This window comes from Varanus komodoensis, unplaced genomic scaffold, assembly GCF_004798865.1.
Source record: "Varanus komodoensis strain SLA01 unplaced genomic scaffold, ASM479886v1 scaffold15, whole genome shotgun sequence".
NCBI lineage: Eukaryota > Metazoa > Chordata > Lepidosauria > Squamata > Varanidae > Varanus > Varanus komodoensis.
Genome location: NW_025335440.1, coordinates 6185018 through 6205800, shown reverse-complemented (window position 1 = coordinate 6205800; position 20783 = coordinate 6185018). Strand labels below are relative to the sequence as shown.

Here is a 20783-nt window from a genome sequence, read left to right as displayed (position 1 = left end):
AGATGCACGAAGATCACCGGGTGACTTCGGGCCGGCCAGCCACTCTCTGCCCAAGCAACCTCACAGGGTTGTTGTTGGGGGGATAAAATGGAGCCACGGAAGCCTCTTTGGCTGCTCTCCAAGTGGAAAAAAGGTGGGGTATAAGTGCAATCTAAGAATGACGAGGAGGAGGAGGAGGAGGCAGAGCTTGAGTGTTGCTACAACAACCCTGTGAGGTAGGACAGGCCATGAGACACTGCGAAAGGTCGAGAGTGAGGGGCAGAGAGGCAGGCGGAGAAAAAGTGGGGCAGACAGAGAGATGGGCAGGCACAGGGGAAGGACGTGCCGCCAGTCCAACTATCACCCGCTGCGCTTCGGGGACAGACGGGGCTTTGACCCGGCTTGCCCCACTTCTGGGCTCACACACGAAGAACAGAGCTGCATCGCTTCCCTCCTGAAATTTGCTGATGGCCACTGGAAAAGGGGCATCACATCTTGCGAGTGAGGGCGCTACACTCAGGGTGAGGGCCTTCTCAGCCCGAGAGTGAAGCCCAGCTTTGGGAAAGCCTTTTGGAGGGGTCCCCGTTCCAGCCCAAAATGGCAAAGCACTGCAGAAACCCTAGGAAAACTCCAAAGGACGAGTGGGTGGTGGAAAGAGGGCTTGGCCACCCGAGGGTCCCTGGAAGGCTTGGATCTGGCCCCAAGAGGGATGGATTTGACCCCATGGAAAGCGCCACGGACTTTTGGGGGCTCTGGAAAGGAAAACAGCGGAAAAGCGGGAAAGCAACGGCAGCGTGCTCATGCGTGAAGTGCCAGTGCGGAGCATTTCTTGCTGGTGGGAGAGCCAGAAAGGCTGTGTATGCGTGGCATAAATCCAACGCGTGACATAAACCCAACGCGTGACATAAATCCACATCCCTACCTTTCTTTCAGGGCTTCAGGGGGTGTTTGTCCTTTGACCTCCCAGGCAAGGTTCAGCAAACACCTGAAAGGTACGAAGAGCAGATAAACAGAGGTAAGACGAACGCCCTTGTTGGATGCTCAAAATAGGCTCCAGCAAGGAGAAATGCAAGGCCTAAATTACTAACAAAGGAATTCCCAGTTAGCTGCTCCTGTTTTAAGCAAGGACCTGCAGGATTCAGCTAAAATTGGGGACTTGCAGGAGCTGTTCCCAAGAAAGTTACTTCAGATATGGAAGGACTGGTTCCAGGAGGATGCATGCACCTTCATCGGAAGAATTGTGGAGAAGACGGACGGCCCAGCCCTGGAAAATGCATCTGGCCCCTGTGCTCTCAGCCAGTTTATTGAAACTAATTTCACTGCTTTGCTGCCCTCCAAAGAAATCCGTGAGCTGTAATTTGGGAAGGAGGAGAAGAATGAGACGGTTTTCGTGTCCCGGAAAGGCAGACTGTGCGTTTTAACTTGGCAACATCCGTAGTGGCAAAGCTGTCCTGTCACAAATGTGCTTGGTAGGCTGACGGGCATCCTGATTAAAGATAATCCTTACGGATCCTCCCCAAAAATACCCCAGAGGGTTAATCGAAAAATGAGCAAATAAAGCTCTGCTGGAATTGTTCTCCAGGACAGGCAACTTCAGCCCCGTGGCGGCTTCTTGCAAGGGTCCCCTTTCACCCACCCGCAAGGATCCCCTGGAAGAGTCCCTCCGAAAGAGAAGATCTGGGGTGGAATCCTCTACCTGTTAAGGCAGAGAAAAATCTGACAACTTCTAGTATTTCCCTAAATAGTAATGCTTGCTGAAGAGTGCAAGAGCTGCAGGACTTTTATTTTATTTTATTTTATTTTATTTTATTTTATTTTATTAGATTGTATTTTATTAATTTTTATTGTATTTTTAGTGTTCCTGTGCACCACCAGTACTTTTCTGCATAAGGAGCCCTTGTTTCGTTCACCATCCCTAAACTGTCCTTCAGAGAATTCACTGGTGACTTGTCATAGGGTGAGCTGTGCAAGAGCTCAGATGCAAGAAGATCTCGTCCTAAGTGAAATCGAGAGACTCGACTAGTGGCTTGTCATAAGGTGAGCTGTGCAAGAGCTCAGATGCAAGAAGATCTCGTCCTAAGTGGAATTGAGAGACTCGACTAGTGGCTTGTCATAAGGTGAGCTGTGCAAGAGCTCAGATGCAAGAAGATCCCCCCACCCCCCGTGAAAGCAAGAGCATGCCAGCATGGACAGTACGTACTGGTAGAATTCCCATATTTTCTCTGCATAATGCTTGACCTCCTCCTGAGCCATGGACAGAAGATGCTTGTTTGCGCCAATCCCAGAGTAGGTGGCCTGGAATGCCAATGTCAGCGCTGTCAGTAATTTCCCCAAAGGGTGCAAGGAAGACTTCAGTGCCTGCAAAACCAGAAAGCAAAGTTTCTTCAGAACTAGGTAGACTCAAAGCTGTAACTACAAGGTGGGAGAATAAGCCAGACCCGATCTTTTCTTATTGCAACTCCCCCAAATTTTGATTTTTTTATAGGTAGGGAACAGCCATTCTAGCTATTTCTAGCCCTTTTCAAATTCATATCAGTCCATTCTGACAAAGGCTCACTTTCATGTCTGATTTTTTTTAATGGTATGAGAATTCCTATAAAAATATGCATTTAGGGCTCAGTAACCGGGAGTCTTCCCAGTGCTCTGAACTACAGATTCCACCATCCCTGACCATGGATCATAAGGAAAACTGATCCCCGAAGAATTGAGGCCTCTGAATTGTGGTGCTGGAGAAGACTCCTGAGAGTCCCCTGGACCCCAAGGCGATCAAATGGGTCAGTCCTAGAGGAGATCAACCCCGACTGCTCTTTGGAAGGCCAGATCCTGAGGATGAAGCTCAGATACTTTGGCCACCTAATGCGAAGGAAGGACTCCCTGGAGAAGAGCCTGATGCTGGGAATGATTAATGGCAAAGGAAGACGGGGACGGCAGAGGATGAGGGGGCTGGATGGGGTCACTGGAGCAGTGGGGGTGAGCTTGAGTGGACTCCAGGGGGGGTGGAGGACAGTGGGGCCTGGAGGAGTGTTGTCCGTGGGGTTGCAATGGGTCGGGCACAACTTTGCAACTAAACGAGCAAACACAGAGGCTACCCGGAGCAGGGCCTTCTCTGCGGTGGCCCCCCAGTTATGGAATACACTCCCCAGAGAGGTTTGCCCGGTGCCGACACTTTATTCTTTCCAGCACCAAGCCAAACCCTTTTTATTTTCCCAACGGTTTAAGGTTTAGGTTGTTGCTTTGATGGGGGGTTTTATAAAAGATGATGCTGCGCTTTCCTTTGCTTTATTGGAAGACCGTCCGGAGACCCTTGGTAATAGGACGGTACAGAAAAGCTTTAAATAAATGAATGCGGATCCACTTTCCCGCCCCTGGAAGCCGGCTGCTAGCTACTTCCGCCGCGGTCCCCTCTGACAACACACCTGCTCCAAGTAGCATCGCAGGACTTCCTGCTCCCGGGGTTCCCTGAGCTCTTCAAGGATGTCGACCTTCCGCGCAGCCTCCTCTGGTCCTCTGGGGGGCAGATGTGAACAAAACAGGATTGTCACGGTGTCAGCTCATTCCCACCGAGCTGAGCATGAGTTGTGGTTGAAGCAGGGCTATTGCGTTGTGTGAACCCAGCCACACAAACAACCCGTGGTCTGTTACCCACAAGGAGCCCTTGGAGGGGAACCCAGCCACCCTTTGTGCTTGGGTTGTCCACTGAGGGTTGTTTGTGGCCATGGCTTGTTGGGTGCAGACAATGAACTCACAGGTCAGCAACAACCCGCAGTTCAGGGACAAGCCGCACTCAACCCATGCACAACCCTTGGGAGTTGTCTGAACCCAGCCAGGTTTTTTGCCTTGATGTCCTTGAAAAATGACACACATCTGCCATCTACAGCAGCCACTTTCGCTGAGGGCGGTTTCGCTTCTGGCGGGTTTAAGCACACAGACCAGCAGTTTCCCGTGCTTTTCCCGCACACGTGTGACAAAGCCAATGTGGTGCTGGGTTCCCTCTTCCACTCTTTCACCCCACATGCAGCCCTTTGGCAAAAGCCTTTTCTTTTGAATGTACATCCAAAAATGTATTAGCCAACCACGGAAGTGTCTCTGAGCATGCACAGAGTGGTTTGTTGAACCCGAACTGGAAGCTACTTCCAAGGATCCTCCTTTTCAGTAGCCCTGGCCACAGCGCTCTGGGTGTGCCCCTCTGGAGAAGGGCCAGCCTCTGAGGTGGATGGCCCTCCAGTTGGATAGCCCTCCTAACCTGGCCTTGTCTCGCTCCTCGCCCTTGTCGTTTCCCTTCCCTTCCAAACCCTGCCTGTTCCCAGGTCTGCCTGAACACCTGGGACAGAGACTCTGAGACAACTTCTCCCCCTCCACCATCTCAATTCTCACATTCTCAGATTTGGGGGGCTTTTCCCCCTCTACCCTCCTCATCCCCTTTCCTCTTGTGTCGTGTCTTTATGAACTCCTGGGCAAAATCTGTCCTGTTTCTTACCTCTGCAAGCCACAGAGGGAGCTTTCCTTTGGCTGATGGGTGGGATAAAGAAACTGTAAGAAAATAACGTGGCCCCAGAGCCACTGTCTGTTCTATCCCTTCAGAGAGACACATCCCAGTGAATCCACTGGACCTCGTCACCCGGTCAACTGATCTGTTCCTCCTCACCTGTGGCAGAAGAGATATTCCTGCGACTTCCGCAGCTCTCTGCTTGTCTGCACGTGGAACCCCATGAAAAACTCCTCCATTTCTCCTTGCGCCCCCGAACGGATGAACTCCAGGAACGGGCTGAGGAGCCCTTCCCACCTCTGCTCCACTGGGAACGCCACCTGGCCGAGCTGTCTGGACAAGGAGGCAAGTGGCTCTTTAGGCCGGGCCAGGAAGGGCAGCGTGCACAAGCCGGCTGCAGAAGCCAGGGGTACCCCGCACGTGCGAACACGGCCAGCCGGATCCAGCAACACCCTCCCGGAATGGGCCCCGCACCCCAAGACATCTTTTTCCCACTTGCAGGCTCCGCACGGGGCCTCCGCACAGGGCCCCGGGCTCATTCGCCTTCTCTTTCTGCCTCCACCTACCGCGAGGTAGCTTAACCGACCCTGCGAGGTAGGCCAAGACAGAAAGAGAAGGCATGGCCCAGTTGTGCGCTTCCTTGCTGAACGGGTCCTTGAACCCGTGTGTCCCAATCTGAGTTCAACGCTCCGCCTGTTCCGCCACATGGGTTCTCTGATCCAAATGGCAGACTGGGGAGCTAAGCGGAAACATGGCCGAAGGCGCTGCTGCAGGAGCCTTCTCCAACCTGGTGCCCTCCAGATGTTTTGGCCGCAGTGTCCCTCCGCCGTGGGCAGAGGAGCCAACGGTCAGGAGAGATGGCAATTGCAGGGGGTTTGCCCCCTTTCCTCTGCCCCCTGAGTGTGGGGCAGTTTCCTGGCTGAGGAAGCCCATGGAGTTTCCACGCCTCCCCCAAGGCTTGGTCCTGGCAGGAAGAGACACTGAGCGCTGAACTGGAGACCCAGGAGATCAGGGTTCTAGTCCTCACTAAATTCTGAAGCCACAGGCTCTCAGCCCAGCCCACTTCGCAGGGCTGTTGTTGTGAGGATAACATGGAGTCGCGTAACGCACCTTGACTTCCTCCCAAGCTGAAAAAGGCCTGCTATAAACACAATGCAGTAACAATATCATTGCCCCCACCCTATTCAGTTTTTTATTAGCAATCATTTCATTTCTGGATAGCAATAATAGTCATTCTCTCTGGGCAGTTGGCTGTCCCTCCCATTCCTTCTGTTTACACCCCGTCCACCACTGCAGGGTCGCCTCCCTGCTTCCTGAGCCTGACCGGAGGAATTTTTGGAAATTCCAGCCCCGCAACGTACAGTTTGGTGACGGTGCCCCCGAGCTGCTCTTCGGACGTGTTCAGGATCCCTTGAGCGTGCATCCCGTGACTGGATCTGTGGCTGAAGGTGCCCTCCAGGGTGAATTTGTTGGCCGTCAGTTTTCCCTGAAACAGTCCATCAAGCTCAGGTGAGTCCTGGATTCCAGCCCAGAGATCATGGCTGCATCTTAAGAAGATGTTCTTAAGGCTAAGACCTTTTTATTTAAACAATATTTTAACCTCACTTAATCTAATCTATAGGTTTTCACTTGCAGTCAGAATGAATTGGGGTTTTTAATTTGTATAATTTGTATTTTTTGTATTTGTACTAGGCACTATGTTGTTTATTTATGTTTATTTATGTAAGCTGTCCCAATGCGTTAAGCGATATAAAAACTCCAAATAAATAAATAAATAAATAAATATTCCCAAAAGCTCCAGAATTCTGGACCCAGATATGACCCGTCAAGCTCCGTCCACAGAGCAAGAGCCAGGATCCAGAGGGTTTTCTGCACTCTTGCCCTACTTGGGAGTTTTCCAAAGGTTGTGGCTTGGCCACCGCATGGCCTGAATGTGGGAATGGATGCCCTTTGGCGTGATCCCGCGGGGTAATTCCTACGTTCTCAAAAAACTGCCCAAGCCAAGCCCACACTCACCTTTCCGACAAAAGTCAGGTCTCTCGTGAAGTTTCCCTCGTAGACAGAATCATCTTCTAGGAGAAGGATTCCAGACCGCTGCAGGTGACCAGGCCGGGTGGGAGGGGTGGAAAAAGGTAGCAAGAAGCTCATTAAAACCTTGCCGTGTTTCGCATCTCGACGCTCACCTTTCCAAAGGAGATGCTGGTGGCTGATCTGCAGGGCTGCGCTTACTAAAGGGGAAGTGGAATCCCAAAATATGGATGCACGGTATAGACACGGGTCATTATTCTGCTATCATTGCACATTGTGCTGTTGTGAAATAGCTGCACTTCACACATTTGGTTCAGCAGCTTCTCCTGCTTGGGAGATTAGGCGAGCGCCGCCCATGGGCTTTCCAGCATTTCTCCGCAGCCGTTAAGGCCAGAAATTTGCCCCTTAACAGAAGAAAGAGAAAGAAAACTGAGGTGCTGCTAGGATAGTTGTGTCCTCCAGAGGTTTGGAACTTCAAACCCATCTTCCCCAGATAGCACAGGCAATATTCAGGGATTTGGGGGAATGTTGTCCAAAATCTGCGAAGGCACCATTGGTGAAGGCCGCCTTACGTTAACCAAGCCAACTCATGGACTCATCCCCTGCTCACCCCCGCTTATCCTTCCTGTGTGACATCATCTTTGTTAGATTGTAAGCCCTCTGGGGCAGGGATCTGTCCTACCTGTTCTTTGTAAAGCACCATCTGCAGAGATGGTGGCACAAGATCTCAATACTATGATCATCTGCCATGGGGAGGATGGCCTACCTTACAAGGGTGTTGTAGAACACACGATGTGAATTGTCCGGACCCCCAAAAGAACTTCCTTGCTCACTCAGGAGGCCTGCGGGAGGCCTTAGGAGGATCTCCCCATGGGGCCAGTTTCCCGCACTCACCACCATCTTATCCATGTGGAACGTCCTCTGGTAGCACACGCCGGACTGCATGACCACGATGCCTGCCCCATGTCGCTGGTCCTCGTGCCACATCCCGATGTACCTCTCCCCTCTGAAAGGCATCAAACACCAGATCACGCCTCTGCCCCATGAGAAGCGGGCCTGGCACAAGAAGCGCTCCAGCAGGCAAGGATCTGCTGAGAAGGTTCAGTTCGGGAGCAGCGGTTTTAACCATGCAAGACCTGAACCAAGGGTTTATCTCTGCACACTTTCCTTTGCCACACCTGGGGCAGGGGTGGGCAGCCTGCGTAGGGCCTACGGCCCAAATTATTTATTGAACTATGTGATTTGCAAAATATAGACACACCATTCCATATTCTAGCACTGAAACATAGAAACAGAGCGAGTCAGAAGGGGTCTCCCGGGCCATCTAGTCTGACCTCTGGCACCAGCCGGCTCCACTCACGACATGCCCACCATGTGGACGTCCAGCCTGTCCTTGAACACCCTCACCAGTGGGGCCTCAACCACCTCCCGTGGAAGCCCATTTCACACCCTCGGGGTCCTGACTATCAGGAAGTGCTTCCTGGCATCCAAACTGAACCTGGGTTCCCTGAGCTTGGCTCCCTTGGAGCGCGTCCTGCCTTCCTCTGCAGGCGAGAGCAGGTCTCTCCCCACCTCCGTGTGACATCCCCTCACATACCTGTATGTCGCCAACAGATCCCCTCTGAGTCTCCTCTTCTCCAGGCTGAAGAGACCCAGTTCCCTCAGTCTCGCCTCATACCCCACCCGCTGCAAACCGGCCACGATCCTTGTGACCCTCTGCTGTGCTGATTCCAACCTGGCTATATCCTTCCTGTAATGAGGGGCCCAGAACTGAGCACAATACTCCAATTGCGGTCGAACCAGAGTCGTGTAGGGTGGCAGTCATACCTCTCCCGACCTGGAAGCCACACTGCTGGCTATGCAACCACGGGTGGCGTTCACCCTCTTGACCACCGCGTCACACGGCTGGCTCATGTTTCGCCTGCCATCGACCCGCACCCCGAGGTCCCTTTCACAAGTGCTGCTCTCCAGCCGCTTGGCCCCTCACCTGCACTTATGCATGGGGATTGCAGACCAGTGAATGATTCAAGATAAAAATGACCTCCATCAAATGGTATCCAGAAAGCCATGGTTGGTTCGACCAGGAAGCTGCTTCCAAATGCTGGCTTTTCTCCAGTACACACACATGCAAGATGGAGGGGAAGGCCAGAGAGGCGGAACGCACTCAGGATCTGCTTCTCGGTGGCCCCCTCTCTACATACGGGCGGGGCGAAGACTTTCTGCAAGCCTCGTGGGAGCTAAAGTGGGATGCACCGATTTCACCTCAGCCTAACGTTTTGGTTGCCTTACCTCTCCTTGTCATCCCAAACGCCGTAGCCGCTCTTCCTGTCGTTCTCCCAGTGTCCGGTGTACCTAGAAGGATGCTCTTTGGAGGAAGTGCTGTCCAGGATGCCAAAGCCGTGGCGCAGGTCCTCCTTGAAATATCCTTTGTAGACCACCTCGTTGCCATACCTGGGAGGGACGTGCACGACACTCAATGCCTAAATCCATCCTCGTCATCCCTTCGGGCCGCAGTTGCTAGGTTTTGAACTGTTAGGAGAACGTGAGCATTCCCCGCTCTCCGTGGGGTGGCCCTTCAAGATGGTCTGGATACTTCAGTTGGTTCAGAATACAGCTGCCAGGATGTTAATGGGGACTGGAGGGTATTCGCATATAATGCTGGTCCTCTATTGGTTGCACTGGCTGCCAATTGAAGTCCGGGCCCAATGTAAGGTGCTGGTGATGACCTAGAAAACCCTAAAGGGCTTGGGAGCGGGATACCTGAAGGAGCGTCTCCTTCCATATGTGCCTGCCCACCCCTTAAGATCTGGGGCAGAGGCCCTTCTCCGGGAGCCCCCCTTGAAGGAGATTAGGAGGGTGGCTACCCAGAGAAGGGCCTTCTCTGTGGTGGCACCCCAATTGTGGAATACGCTCCCCTGAAACATTTGCCTGGTGCTGACGTTATATACTTTTCAGTGTCAGGTGAAAACCTTTTAATCTTTCCATCATTTTAATGTTTAATTGCTTTTACTGGGGGTTTAGTATTTCAGTTGTAGGATGCTGTGGTGTTCTGTTTTATTCTACTCATTTGATTGTAAGCCGTCCCAAGACACTAGTGGCAGACAGGGTAGAAAAGCTTACAATAAAGAAAATAAATAAATTCCCATGGCCCAGGCCAGCCATGTGTATTATGGGTGATTGATTTATTAAAGTTTTTTAAAGCCTTCTCTTTGTTTGTTTGTTTGTTTGTTTGCTTGTTTGTTTGTTTTAACACTTTTGTATACCATCACAATAGCCTCATGGCTCTCTGGACAGTTTACATTAGAAAATCATAACAAAACATAAACACTACATAAATAAAACAATTAAACCAAAAGACTCTCAGGTGTGATTATGTATGTATCAATAAATTTGAATAGCTGCTTCCTGAAGCCTTATGATCTATAAAAGTCAGGGCAACAAAGGAAAAAGGGATGGGGAGGGCAGAGGAAAAGAGCAAACTCGGGCACTAATTGTTAGAGCTTAGTAGAAGGTGAGGTCATGGCCATCTGGAAATTGTTCAGGGAGAGGGGGAGCCCCACAGAGCTCTTCTTTAGGCAGAAATGATGGAATGGCCCTCCTTCCCACCCCCTCCCTGCAGCCGGGTGGAGCAACTATTGCAGCCAGAAGACGTAAACTCATTCCGTGCGACCCGCAGCGTGGATGCTCAAGATTCGTCCGGCCTGCCCTCCCACAGTACGGGTCGGTATTATTCATTTAAAGCGTCGCCATCCGGCTGCTCCGCTGAAGAGGCGGCCAGGGCGGCTGGCAAGGCCCCCCTGCCCGGAGGCTGCTTACTCGCAGATCCCGTAGCCGCTCCGCCTGCCTTCTCTCCAGTGGCACTTGTAGCAGTCGTAGCGGTCCTCAGAGGCACAGGGGACGAGGCAGATGCCAAACCTGCAAGCGGGAGAGCGAGAGGCACCTCTGAAAGGTCCAGCGGGGCTGGCCGGAAAATTCAGCTAAACCCTGGCAGAAAACAGTTGCTTCTGCATCTTTGTGTTATAAAATTCCTGCACCCCTTTCTCAGGAAGCACCCCAAAATTCTATGTTCTATTGTATTTCAATGTATTTTAGTGTGTTGTAAGCCGCCCTGAGGCTTCGGCAAGGGGCGGCATAGAAATGTTATAATAATAAATAATAATAATAATAAAAAATCCCAAGCCAGGTCACTGTTTGGCATTTGCTGTAACTTTAAGAAGTGGGACCAGATGGCTTCCCCAAGGAACTGCCAGGGCTGCTGTTTTGCTGATCAGTAACAGCTGCTCGGGCTGCCAGGTTAACAGCATTGCAAGCACCCTCATTTGCATGCCAAGACTCGCAATAATCCTGTGATCGTTGTGTTAATACCCCGCACTCAAATGCTATTGTATTTTGAGCCCCCTCTCCTTCTTCTGACTGTGTTCACCTTGTTTAGGATCAACTGCCCAGCTGCTGGGCCCACGTGACTTGGAATCTATAAAACGCTCTGTGCATGTTCTAGCAGCTTGCAGTTGCAGTGAGAGCCGCTGCCCGGTCGCACGCTGTCAGAAGTAACTGCAGGGGGCCTGGGTGGTCTTTCAATAAAACTGCTGAGGCTCAAGGCAAAGGGGCCTTTCCTGACTGCCCCTGGTTTGCTTCGTTGGGGCTGCCATTGGGGCGTTCCCGACACGGCAAGCTCCACCAACCATCCCCTACAAGTCTGGTGGGCATGTCATGAGCGGAGCCGGCTGGTGCCAGGGGTCAGACTAGATGACCCGGGAGACCCCTTCTGACTCGCTCTGTTTCTCTGTTTCTATAAACCAGGACAGGCATGGGGTCCACAAAACCTTCAGATCAGCATAAGGATAATTCTGGTGGCACTTTTACACTCTGAACAATAGACCTCAAAAAAGGAAACAAAGAAAGTCATTTTGGTCTCTTTTTAAAGCTAAGATCCTTAGCTAATACCTCCAACAAATAAAATCCAGGAAATGCTTTGCTCTGATTTTTTAAAGTTAGTAGGACAATTGATGGTTATGCAGCGAAAAGGTCAATGGGCCAAGCCTTGTTTCGCACATTTTCTTGTTTTGCATCAGGAAGGATTAAACCTGAAATGACCTGAACTTTGGGAGAACTGAAAGCTATCCTTAGGTTATGGAAATCCCCTGGGGAAAACATTCAGTCAGAAAAAAGGCCCTTTATACTAAGCTTTTTTTTGCCTGAGGCACTTTTAACTGGGGTATAAAATGACCCCAAATGCACCTAATGCTAGTCTTTTGTTGATGCCGGATGAAGATTCATTGTATGCAGCATTTTTGCACAGTAGCGAGCATATGTGCACATCAGTTAAGTATCCCCTGGGCAAAGACGGCACATTTGCATGGGAAACGTCACTCCTTACCCATGTTCCAAGCCTTCTTCGAAGTCTCCAACATAGTTCCGACCATCCGGCCACATCAGCGTCCCCCTGCAAAGTGAAGGGACCCATGACTGCCACTGCGACACCGCTGCAATGTAGCTTCATGCGCTAAAGCGCAGCAGCGGCCGGCCTGGCTGAATTTGGTTTTAGCTCGTGGTTTGGTAAGAATGTACTTCTCGCTTTTGGGAGACCGAGAACTGGAGCTTTTAAATAGAAGTGGCTGCAGGAGAAAGCCAGACTGGGAGATACGGTCATTCTGAATGTTCTCCCTTCCAGCTGAGTGAAAAGATACCGAAAGGAGAACCTTGTCGTCCTGCCCCTTGAGATCAGAGTCAGAGGCCCTCCTCTGGGAGCCGTCCTTGAAGGAGATCAGGAGGGTGACTACCCGGAGGAGGGCCTTCTCTGTGGTGGCGCCACGATTGTGGAACGTGCTCCCAGAGAGGTCCGCCTGGCGCCAACGCGTCTTTCCTTTTGGCGTCAAGTCAAAACCTTTTAATTCTCCCAGTACTGTACTTGTTAACCAGTTTTATTTAGTGGTTTTATATTTTAACATCGGATGCTGGGCAACCGTTAATCTTATATCTATTTCTATTGTATTAATCGGTTGTAAACCGTCCTGAGACATCTGTGAAGGGACGGTATGGAAAAGTTTTAACTAACCCAATAAAAATAAATAAAATAAATAAAAAGGAGTGGGAAGGGATCTTGCCCTCCAACTTACTTGCCGTGCGGCTTGCCCAGGCGCCATTCTCCTTCGTAGGCCGCGTCCTTGAGCCGTCCCTCGCTCCGGAACGTGAACGTGGAGAAGCGGCAGAGCGGCGGCTCCCTCCCCTCGCCAGCCCTGCCCCACAGCGGGAAGTCTCGCCTCCCGTCCATGGCCTGGCACACCGCCCGCTTCAGCTTCCACTGCCAAATGGCCTGAGCACGAGAAAGGGGGACTCGGTTATTATTATTATTATTATTATTATTATTATTATTATTATTATTATTATTATAAGATTTCTATGCTGCCCCTTGCCGAAGCCTCGGGGCGGCTTACAACACAATAAAATACATTGAAATACAATAGAACATATGGAGGCACCGGAGCAGCGGCGGTGAGATACCGGAGTCCCGGAATCCGAGAATGGCGGAGTTGGAGGGGACCTCTGAGGCCACTTGCCAGACTCCCAGGTCCGGTTTGGGAGCACCTGACTGGCTTTCAAAGTCCTTCCATGCCAGTTTAAAGGACGGGATGACATAGATTTATTTATTTTTCGAGTTGTGTCCTGCCTTTTTCCTACAAAGGGCTCAAGGCAGCTTACATCCTTCTCCTCCATCTTATCCCCACAACAACAACCCTGCGAGGTAGGTTGGGCTGAGAGTCTGTGACTGGCCCAGATTCCCCCAGTGGGCTCCAAGGCTGAGCAGGGACTGGAACCCGGATCGCCTGAGTCCCAGTCCCACGCTCTTAACCACTACGCCACACTGCCTCTCAAGAGATGCTGCTGCTTTGCCTCCAGGTGGTGGCGTCCCAGGCCAAGAGGGTACAAGGGCTGCTGCGGCACCGAGATGCGGGCGGGTGAGCTTGGCCCAGGGCCGGCATCCAGCGCCGGCGTGGTGGGGAACCTGCTGGGGCCCCACGCCAGGAGGCGCCCTCTGGCAAGAGCCCCCAGACCTGCTTCTGCTCTTCTGCTTCACAACCTGCCCCTTCCCCGAATTTTGCTCCAGCCGGTGGTGAGGAGGAATGGGAAACCGGGACCAGCTGCTCTTCGTTCCTCCGCTGCTGGGCAAGCTGGGGGCGGCCGGGACAGGTTGGAAGGGAGAAGGAGCCAAAGCGGCAGGCCACCGTGGCTACCAGAAGGTGGATCTGCCGAGCCAGCGCTGGTTCCCCTGGCCCGACCTCTCCGGACTCTGCCTTCTGCAGGGACAGCTCCCCAAGGCTCTGATACCGGCAGTGAGCCGGCTTGGGAGCAGAGCCCCCAAAGAAGTGGGAGGGCGCCGGGCGCCTTCTGGGAGTTGCCTCCAGCCCCGCCTTCTGCCAGAGGCACAGCTCTGCCCACGCAAGGTCCCTCTGCCCGATTTGGGGGGATGTCCCCCCTGCCCTGGCTCGCCCCATTTGGTCCCCTGGCCGAGTGCTTGGAGGGTGGAGAGGATGGGGGGCGGTTGAGAAGGGGGCGGTGCGGAAGTCCACCCCCATCCGTGCAATGGATCCAGCTGCGAGCTGAATTCAAAGCCCAGTGGCCCCAGTCCGCATGGCCCATGGTTGGGGATGGTGGGAGTTAAAAACATAGGAAGGGTGTGGTGTGCCTATCCCTACCAAAAGCAACAAAGGGCAGGAAAGGAGAAGGGAAGAGGAGGGGGAGGAGGCAGGGTGCAGATCCTGCCCCACACAGCCAGGTTCCACAGCCCTCGTTTCCCAAGCGGAGAACAAATCCCAGCCACACGACCATTGGCCGCGTTCTCCAGGCAAGGCAAAGCAAACGGCCAGCCACTTACCCATGCCTGCGGGTCTCTGGCCAAGAGGAAGAACTCTTCTTCTGGTGTGCCAACACGGAGGGTGTGCCTGGGGGGGGGGGGGGCAGGAGGAGGCCTTCAGTGAAACATTCAGAGGTGTTCTGCTCCCAACCAGCCAGGTAGGAGACTGGCCGGCCACCTGGCCAGCCAGCCAACCAATCAGCCAGCCAACCAATCAGCCAGCCAGCCAGCCAGCCAGCCAGTCAAAGTGTCCATGCTGGAACAGCGAGAAAGGGGAGGGAAAAGTATAACCCCAAGTTCCCCAGAAGAAACCAATGGCTTGGGAGCATGGGATCTGTCTTTTTCTGTGCCTCCCAATCTGGGAGGCCAAGGAAATTAAACTCCCATGTTCCCAAGCATCACTTCAAAGTAAGAAGAGGCTGGCAAATCACCTCTTGTCTCTGGCAAGTTCTCCCTAGCACTGACTGCCCCCCTCCCTTCTAAAGGCCAGTTCCAAATTCAAACTTGCCCAGTTCCAAATTCTCCTTTATTGCTAAGAAATCCCCGGCCACCGGTTCCAGCCCAGTGTCAACTCCATAGACCCTGTTCCCCATGCTCACCGCACTCCACCAGCAATATGGGGCGAGCCCCCCAGGATGGATCTTTTGGGCCCTTGCGTTGCATTATAGAACTGCCAACATCAGAGGTTTGACTTACTTTCCCGCCTCGTTGGAGCTCCCATCCACCCACACAAGCTTCAGATCAAAGCTCTGGTAGCTGCTTCCCTAGAAAACGTGAGAATTCAAGGGAAGAGGTAAAGAAAGCGCAGGCACGGGTGGGAGCCAATGCACCATTAAAGCACCCGCTAAAGCAAGTTGACCAGTTACATTTTGAAGGGGGCGGTAGGTTTGTTTTTATTTCTTCTATTTATATTGCATCTTATATCCTTCCAAGGAGCACAAGGCAGCTTCCATAGTTCTCCTCCTCCTCCTCCTTGTCTTATCCTCGCAACAACAGCCCTGCAAGGTGGGCTGGGCTGAGAGCCTGTGGCTTCACAATTTAGTGGGGACTAGAACCCTGATCTCCTGGGTCTCCAGTTCAGCGCTCAGTGTCTCTTCCTGCCAGGACCAAGCCTTGGGGGAGGCGTGGAAACTCCATGGGCTTCCTCAGCCAGGAAGCTGCCCCACACTCAGGGGGCAGAGGAAAGGGGGCAACCCCACTGCAACTGCCATCTCTCCTGACCATTGGCTCCTCTGCCCACGGCGGAGGGACACTGCGGCCAGAACATCTGGAGGGCACCAGGTTGGAGAAGGCTCCTGAAGCAGCGCCATCGGCCCACGTCCCCCAGTGAGCTCCCCGGCTGAGTGGGGGCCCCAGCCGGACCTCCTGAGCCCCAGCTGAGCAGTCCGAACCGCCACACCACTCTGGCTCCCGGATCCGCGCCCCTGCAGATCACGCGGTGCTGGTGGGACCCCCAGGACCCCCGGCTCCACCGCCATGGGGGGAGCAAACGGAAGGGGGGGCCGGCCGCTTGAGGGAGCAGGCCTTTTCCAGCAGTGCCAGTTCGGGTCGTGCTGGTCCAGCCACGGATACCGAGGCCGGTCCAGCCTTCCTACCTGGATCAACACGAGGATGTCATTGAAGAGCAGGACGCGATCAGACTTTCCTATGCTGGTCGAGACGGCCACGTTGTGACTGTCCTCGAGCAGCCTCCTCTCCGGAATGCACAGCTCGTCCTGCAACACAACGTCACAACATCGGCTTTTGTCCCCCTTGTTGCAGCATTCCTGAGATTTGCCAGCTTTAAATTCCCAAGCAGACAACCAGTCTCTAGACCTCCTGACTCAGCAGGGGTAACCATCCACTTCCCACAACCGGGCACTCATCTGATACAGCTCCGAGCACGGCCAAGGGCTGGCCGGGGATAGTGGGAACTGCAGTCCAGCACATCGGGAGGGTGCCAGATCCGAGGAGGCTGCAGCAATATCTCAAACATTAGAGCCAAGTTGGGTTTCATAGTTTTGTTTCAACTGAAGCCTGAAATCATGTCTTGCTACATCGGGGGAAGGTCATGAGCCTTCTGGAGAGAAATATGCTGGACACGTGCTGGACAGAGGCCAAGTTCCCGCTGCAGAGTTTGGATTTTTCTAGCCACAGAATAACTGGGGAGTTTTCGGTGCAAACTCCTTCGTTCAATTCGAGCGAAGGGGCTTTTTTTCTTTCGGGATCAGCCTGTAGGAAAATTTTCAGCGCCAGGTTCAGATGCACTTCAGCCTCTGACCTCCGAGGTGTGAACGCTTCCTCTGCCCCAGACAAGCAGATCTTTCTCTAGGGGGGCATTTTTGGATGCCGACATAAAACATCCAAACAGGGGAGGGGGAAGAGGCTGGGATGCCAATCAATGCTTTTGTAACCTGTGGGGAGGCAGCCAGTGTGAGACGGCAGGAGAGAAGCTGTGAGTCCATCAGATACGACTGCTCCTCCCCAGAAATGGGTATTGAAGGACATTCCCAGCCCTGGAATGGCAGTAATTCATTTATTTCCCACTGAAATTAAGGTGGGGGGTGGGCAGGCAATTAGAATCATGGACTCATAGAAGAGTAGAGTTGGAAGGAGCCATGAAGGCCATCAAGTCCACCCTCTGCTGTTGCAGGACATCAGTTTACACCATCCTGTTCAGATAGCTGTCCAGTTTCTTCTTGAATGTCTCCGTGCGGGAGAGCCCCCCACCTCCCCAGGCAGCTGATTCCGTTGTCGTCTTGCTCTGACAGAGAGGAAGCTTTTCCTGATGTCCTTCCTGAATCTGGGTTGTTGCACCTTGAATTGATTATTCTGTGTCCTACACTCTGGCATCAGCGAGAAGAGATCTTGGCCTTCCTCTTTGGGACAGCCTCTGAGGTCCTTCTAGAGGGGTCTCATGTCCCCGCTCAGCCTTCTCTTCTCAAGGCTGAACATGTCCAGTTCTCCCAGTCTCTCCTCACGGGGCAGTGTCTCCAAACCCTGGAGCATTTTTGTTGCCCTCTGCTGGCCCCTTTCCAATTTACCTGCATCTTCCTTAAATCTTGGTGCCCAGAACTGGACACAGTATTCCAGGTGAGGTCTGACTAGTGAGGAGTACAAAGGAATTAATCCTCCTAAGTGTGGGGAGAGGAAATACCCGCACACCCACAAATATTATCTTCCCCGCATCCTGCACAAGGAAAAACAGACTTTTCTGCCTTGGTTTGGCTGTCTCCTAGGTGAAAGCTGTTAGTATTTTGCAAATTTCTCTTTTATAAAGCATTGGCTCAGGAGAGATGCAAGCAGAACCCTGAAATTGGTAGGCATGACGTTTGTCAGGACTAACCCAAGTCTGGTTGACTTCAGTGGGTCTACTCAAAGTATGACTGATTCCGGATCCAACCCGGAATTGGATTGAGCGCTTGTCAGAAGGACGGGATATAAATGTTTGTACCAAGTAATAAATAATAAATAAACCCATATGATTTTATTCATTTCTTGAGTAACTTCCTCCTCCTCCCCCTTGGTATTTATATTATTAATAATAATTATACTCTTAGACCTCCTAATAGGCATGACTCTCTGGATGGTGGTTTTTGCCCACCCTTCCAAAGAGGGAGTGTAGTTTCCTGGAATAAACAGAAACAGAGATGCCCCAGAGATGTTATCACGCACCGTGAATTTATGGCACAGGGACTTCCACAGCCTTCCGGTGAGACAAGCTTCATCCACGACTTGGCCAACAAATGAACGCAGGTTTGCAAACTTTTCAGTGGCAGCAGCGATTTCTTCCTCCTCTGAGAACTGTCAGGGGACAAATCCGCGTTGCTCAGATACGGTTGGAGAGCACCACGTCAAGAGCCCATGATCAACCGCCCAGGCCCCCCTCCAACGGCTACCCCCAAGGGCAGGACAGAAGGGTCGGGTGGACCCTCATGGAGCCCACCCCTCCAGAGTCCATGGCCTTCCACTCGCACGCGGCCCAGCCTCACAGAGCACACCGAGCCCAAAAGCACATGGGATGAAGGCCGGGCGACTGGCGATATGCTCCTCCTGCACCCCGCAAGCGGCAGCCGTTTGGTGTGCCAGGAGAGGAAAGGCATTCGCTTCCGGGCAAGAGTCTCTTCAGCCCAAGGAACACTCACTCAGAACTTGGAGTGTTTGTTTGTTTATTTCGATTTATATCCTGCCTTTTCTCCACAAAGGGCTCAAGGATTCTGGGCCGCTGCAAAGCAGACCAGAGTCTGGGCCGCTGGGCCCAGAGAAGCCAATGGATTCACATCCCGGGGGGATTCCTACCACGTTCCCAGAGCGGAAAATGGCGACAAGGGAAAGGGCTGCTTGGGGGTGGCTCCCCAGCCCTGGAATTGCTCCCAGGGAGGCCTGCCTGGCACCAGGACTGTCCGTTTTTCTGAGCCAGGTTCAAGCTTCCCTGCATTCCCATTTGAGGGCGTGTGATGGGCTCTTGCAAGCACCAGGTGAAATGTTTAGGGTTGCCACTAATGTTTCCGTTGCTTTATGGGATGGTGGTGCTTTAGGGTTAGGGTTAGGGTCAGGATTACATTGTATACAGTTTAATTTGTTCTAACTCACCTTGCAGAAAGGCATAGAAGCAATCGAATCAATGAAAATGTTTGCAAATTTCTGAACTTGCATTCGCAGTCCAAAGTGAGCCCTTAGACAAAGGCACACTTGCAAAAATAGTTCCAAAACTATCCATTTGCATCAGGGCACATCTGCAAATTTTCAGAAATGCACATCTGCCCCAACCTGCCCCCCCCCCAAAAAAAGTCTCAGACTTTTCACACTTCAGCCCATGGTGGGAAAGTGCACAGTTGTAGTCGGGAAAAGGTGTGTTATTTAAAATACATTTTTTGGTAGGGAAAAAGTGTACTTTCCAAACTGTGTATTTTTTCAATAGAAAATTTGCACTTTGCAAAAACCAAAGAACAAGTCGCTCATGTTTGTGGAAGAAAACAAGGGGGAAAGTAAACAAGGAAGAATTCGGGGCATCTCAATGAACTTGAATACTCCGTATCCTCTAATCATAACCTATTTAAAGAGGGCAAATCTATACACCAAAATCTGATCCTAATTTTATATTCATTTGAATGTAAATTCTAGGAGTTGTGATTCCGGATAGCATTTGCTTTGATTGTATCATGTTTGGATTTCTCAGTGTCACCCTGAGTGCTTCAGCTATAGGACAATTTGAACTAAATTAATATTAAAATGTGGTACAGGAATTGTTGAGACGTGTTGGCTTCTGCCCCCATCTATGTTGATGAAATTACAAGGCATTTGAGATACGGCTGTGCCCTTAGGTTTAGGGCCAGCTTTAAGGGTAAAGCTTAAAAGTCAGAACAAGTTAAGAACACTCATTTTTTGGGGTCGGTGCCAGGGCTGGAAGAGTGTCTCAAATTATTACAACATCAACATTTGCAAAGACACTTGTGTAACACCCCTTTCTGCGTGGGATTGGTTTCGGCATTAGGTGCATCCCAGAAGAAATCCTGGTGAGCTGGCCAGGTCCGAGTATTCCACCCCAAATCACAACATTGGCCCTTTTGGAGGAAGTGAGAAGGCAGGACTTTCGCGACACTGAATTGCAAAGAGGTCACAACACAGCCATGCAGTAAAAAGTGTGTAGTCACAGATGGGCAAATCACAACTCTAAGAGGGGAATGAAAGCATTACCTGGCCATGCCATTATCCTGGGTAGGCCAGCTCCTTTCCCAAGGCAGGTTCACCACCATGGGGCACAATGGATAGCTCCTGAAAAGCTCAGCATAAAAGCTGCAGTGGATTTGGAGCCCCAGGTTCTCCTACTAAATGCCTTTCTCCCGTCGCTACTTGGGGAGGCTGGTATGGAAACGCCGCTTTGTTTGTCGCAGATATCGCACAACCTGGTACCTGGTCAGTTGCTTCCTTAAGCCTGGAGAGAACAAGGTTGTATTGCTGCAGCTGATCCCGGATGGGTTTTTGCAACACGGCATGGAGAGCTATCGCAACGGACGTGTCCGGAGAGAAATCGTGCAGGAGCTGCTGCAGAGCCGTCTTGTGCAACTTCCAGACTTCTCTGCAACGGTTCAAAATCAGAGAGATTAATGGGTTGGAGACCCCGCGGGCCACCTGGAAGAAGCTGGACAGGTAATGCCCCCCACCCCAAACCAAGACCCTATACAGGGTCACCCGCTGACCAGGCCAAAGAAGGATTCCATCACATGCAAACAGTAATGGATTAAAAATTGGCAATAATTCTATTTCATTTGAAGGAATAAAAATCCAGAGAGCCAGTGTGGCGTAGTGGTTAGAGCATGGGACTGGGACTCAGGCGATCCGGGTTCGAGTCCCCCCTCAGCCATGGAGCCAACTGGGTGACTTTGGGCCAGTCACAGACTCTCAGCCCAGCCTACCTCACAGGGTTGTTGTTGTGGGGATAAGATAGAGGAGGAGAAT

At 52.0% G+C, this 20783-nt stretch overlaps 1 protein-coding gene across 2 annotated transcripts in view; it reads right to left on the bottom strand.

Annotated features, from left to right (window-relative positions):
• ALS2CL (ALS2 C-terminal like) overlaps nt 1–20783 on the bottom strand; it is a 45925-nt gene that overhangs the window by 8846 nt on the left and 16296 nt on the right. For both annotated transcript variants that reach the window (XM_044425085.1, XM_044425086.1), the window contains exons 5-20: nt 20238–20403; nt 18000–18128; nt 15941–16060; nt 15042–15109; nt 14367–14433; nt 12610–12806; nt 11871–11936; nt 10310–10408; nt 8783–8944; nt 7388–7499; nt 6482–6559; nt 5827–5951; nt 4625–4798; nt 3396–3486; nt 2180–2337; nt 902–964 (exon numbers count right to left, since the gene is read on the bottom strand). In XM_044425085.1, coding sequence (XP_044281020.1) covers nt 902–964; nt 2180–2337; nt 3396–3486; nt 4625–4798; nt 5827–5951; nt 6482–6559; nt 7388–7499; nt 8783–8944; nt 10310–10408; nt 11871–11936; nt 12610–12806; nt 14367–14433; nt 15042–15109; nt 15941–16060; nt 18000–18128; nt 20238–20403 — 1875 coding nt within the window. The remainder of the gene's footprint in view (nt 1–901; nt 965–2179; nt 2338–3395; nt 3487–4624; nt 4799–5826; nt 5952–6481; nt 6560–7387; nt 7500–8782; nt 8945–10309; nt 10409–11870; nt 11937–12609; nt 12807–14366; nt 14434–15041; nt 15110–15940; nt 16061–17999; nt 18129–20237; nt 20404–20783) is intronic.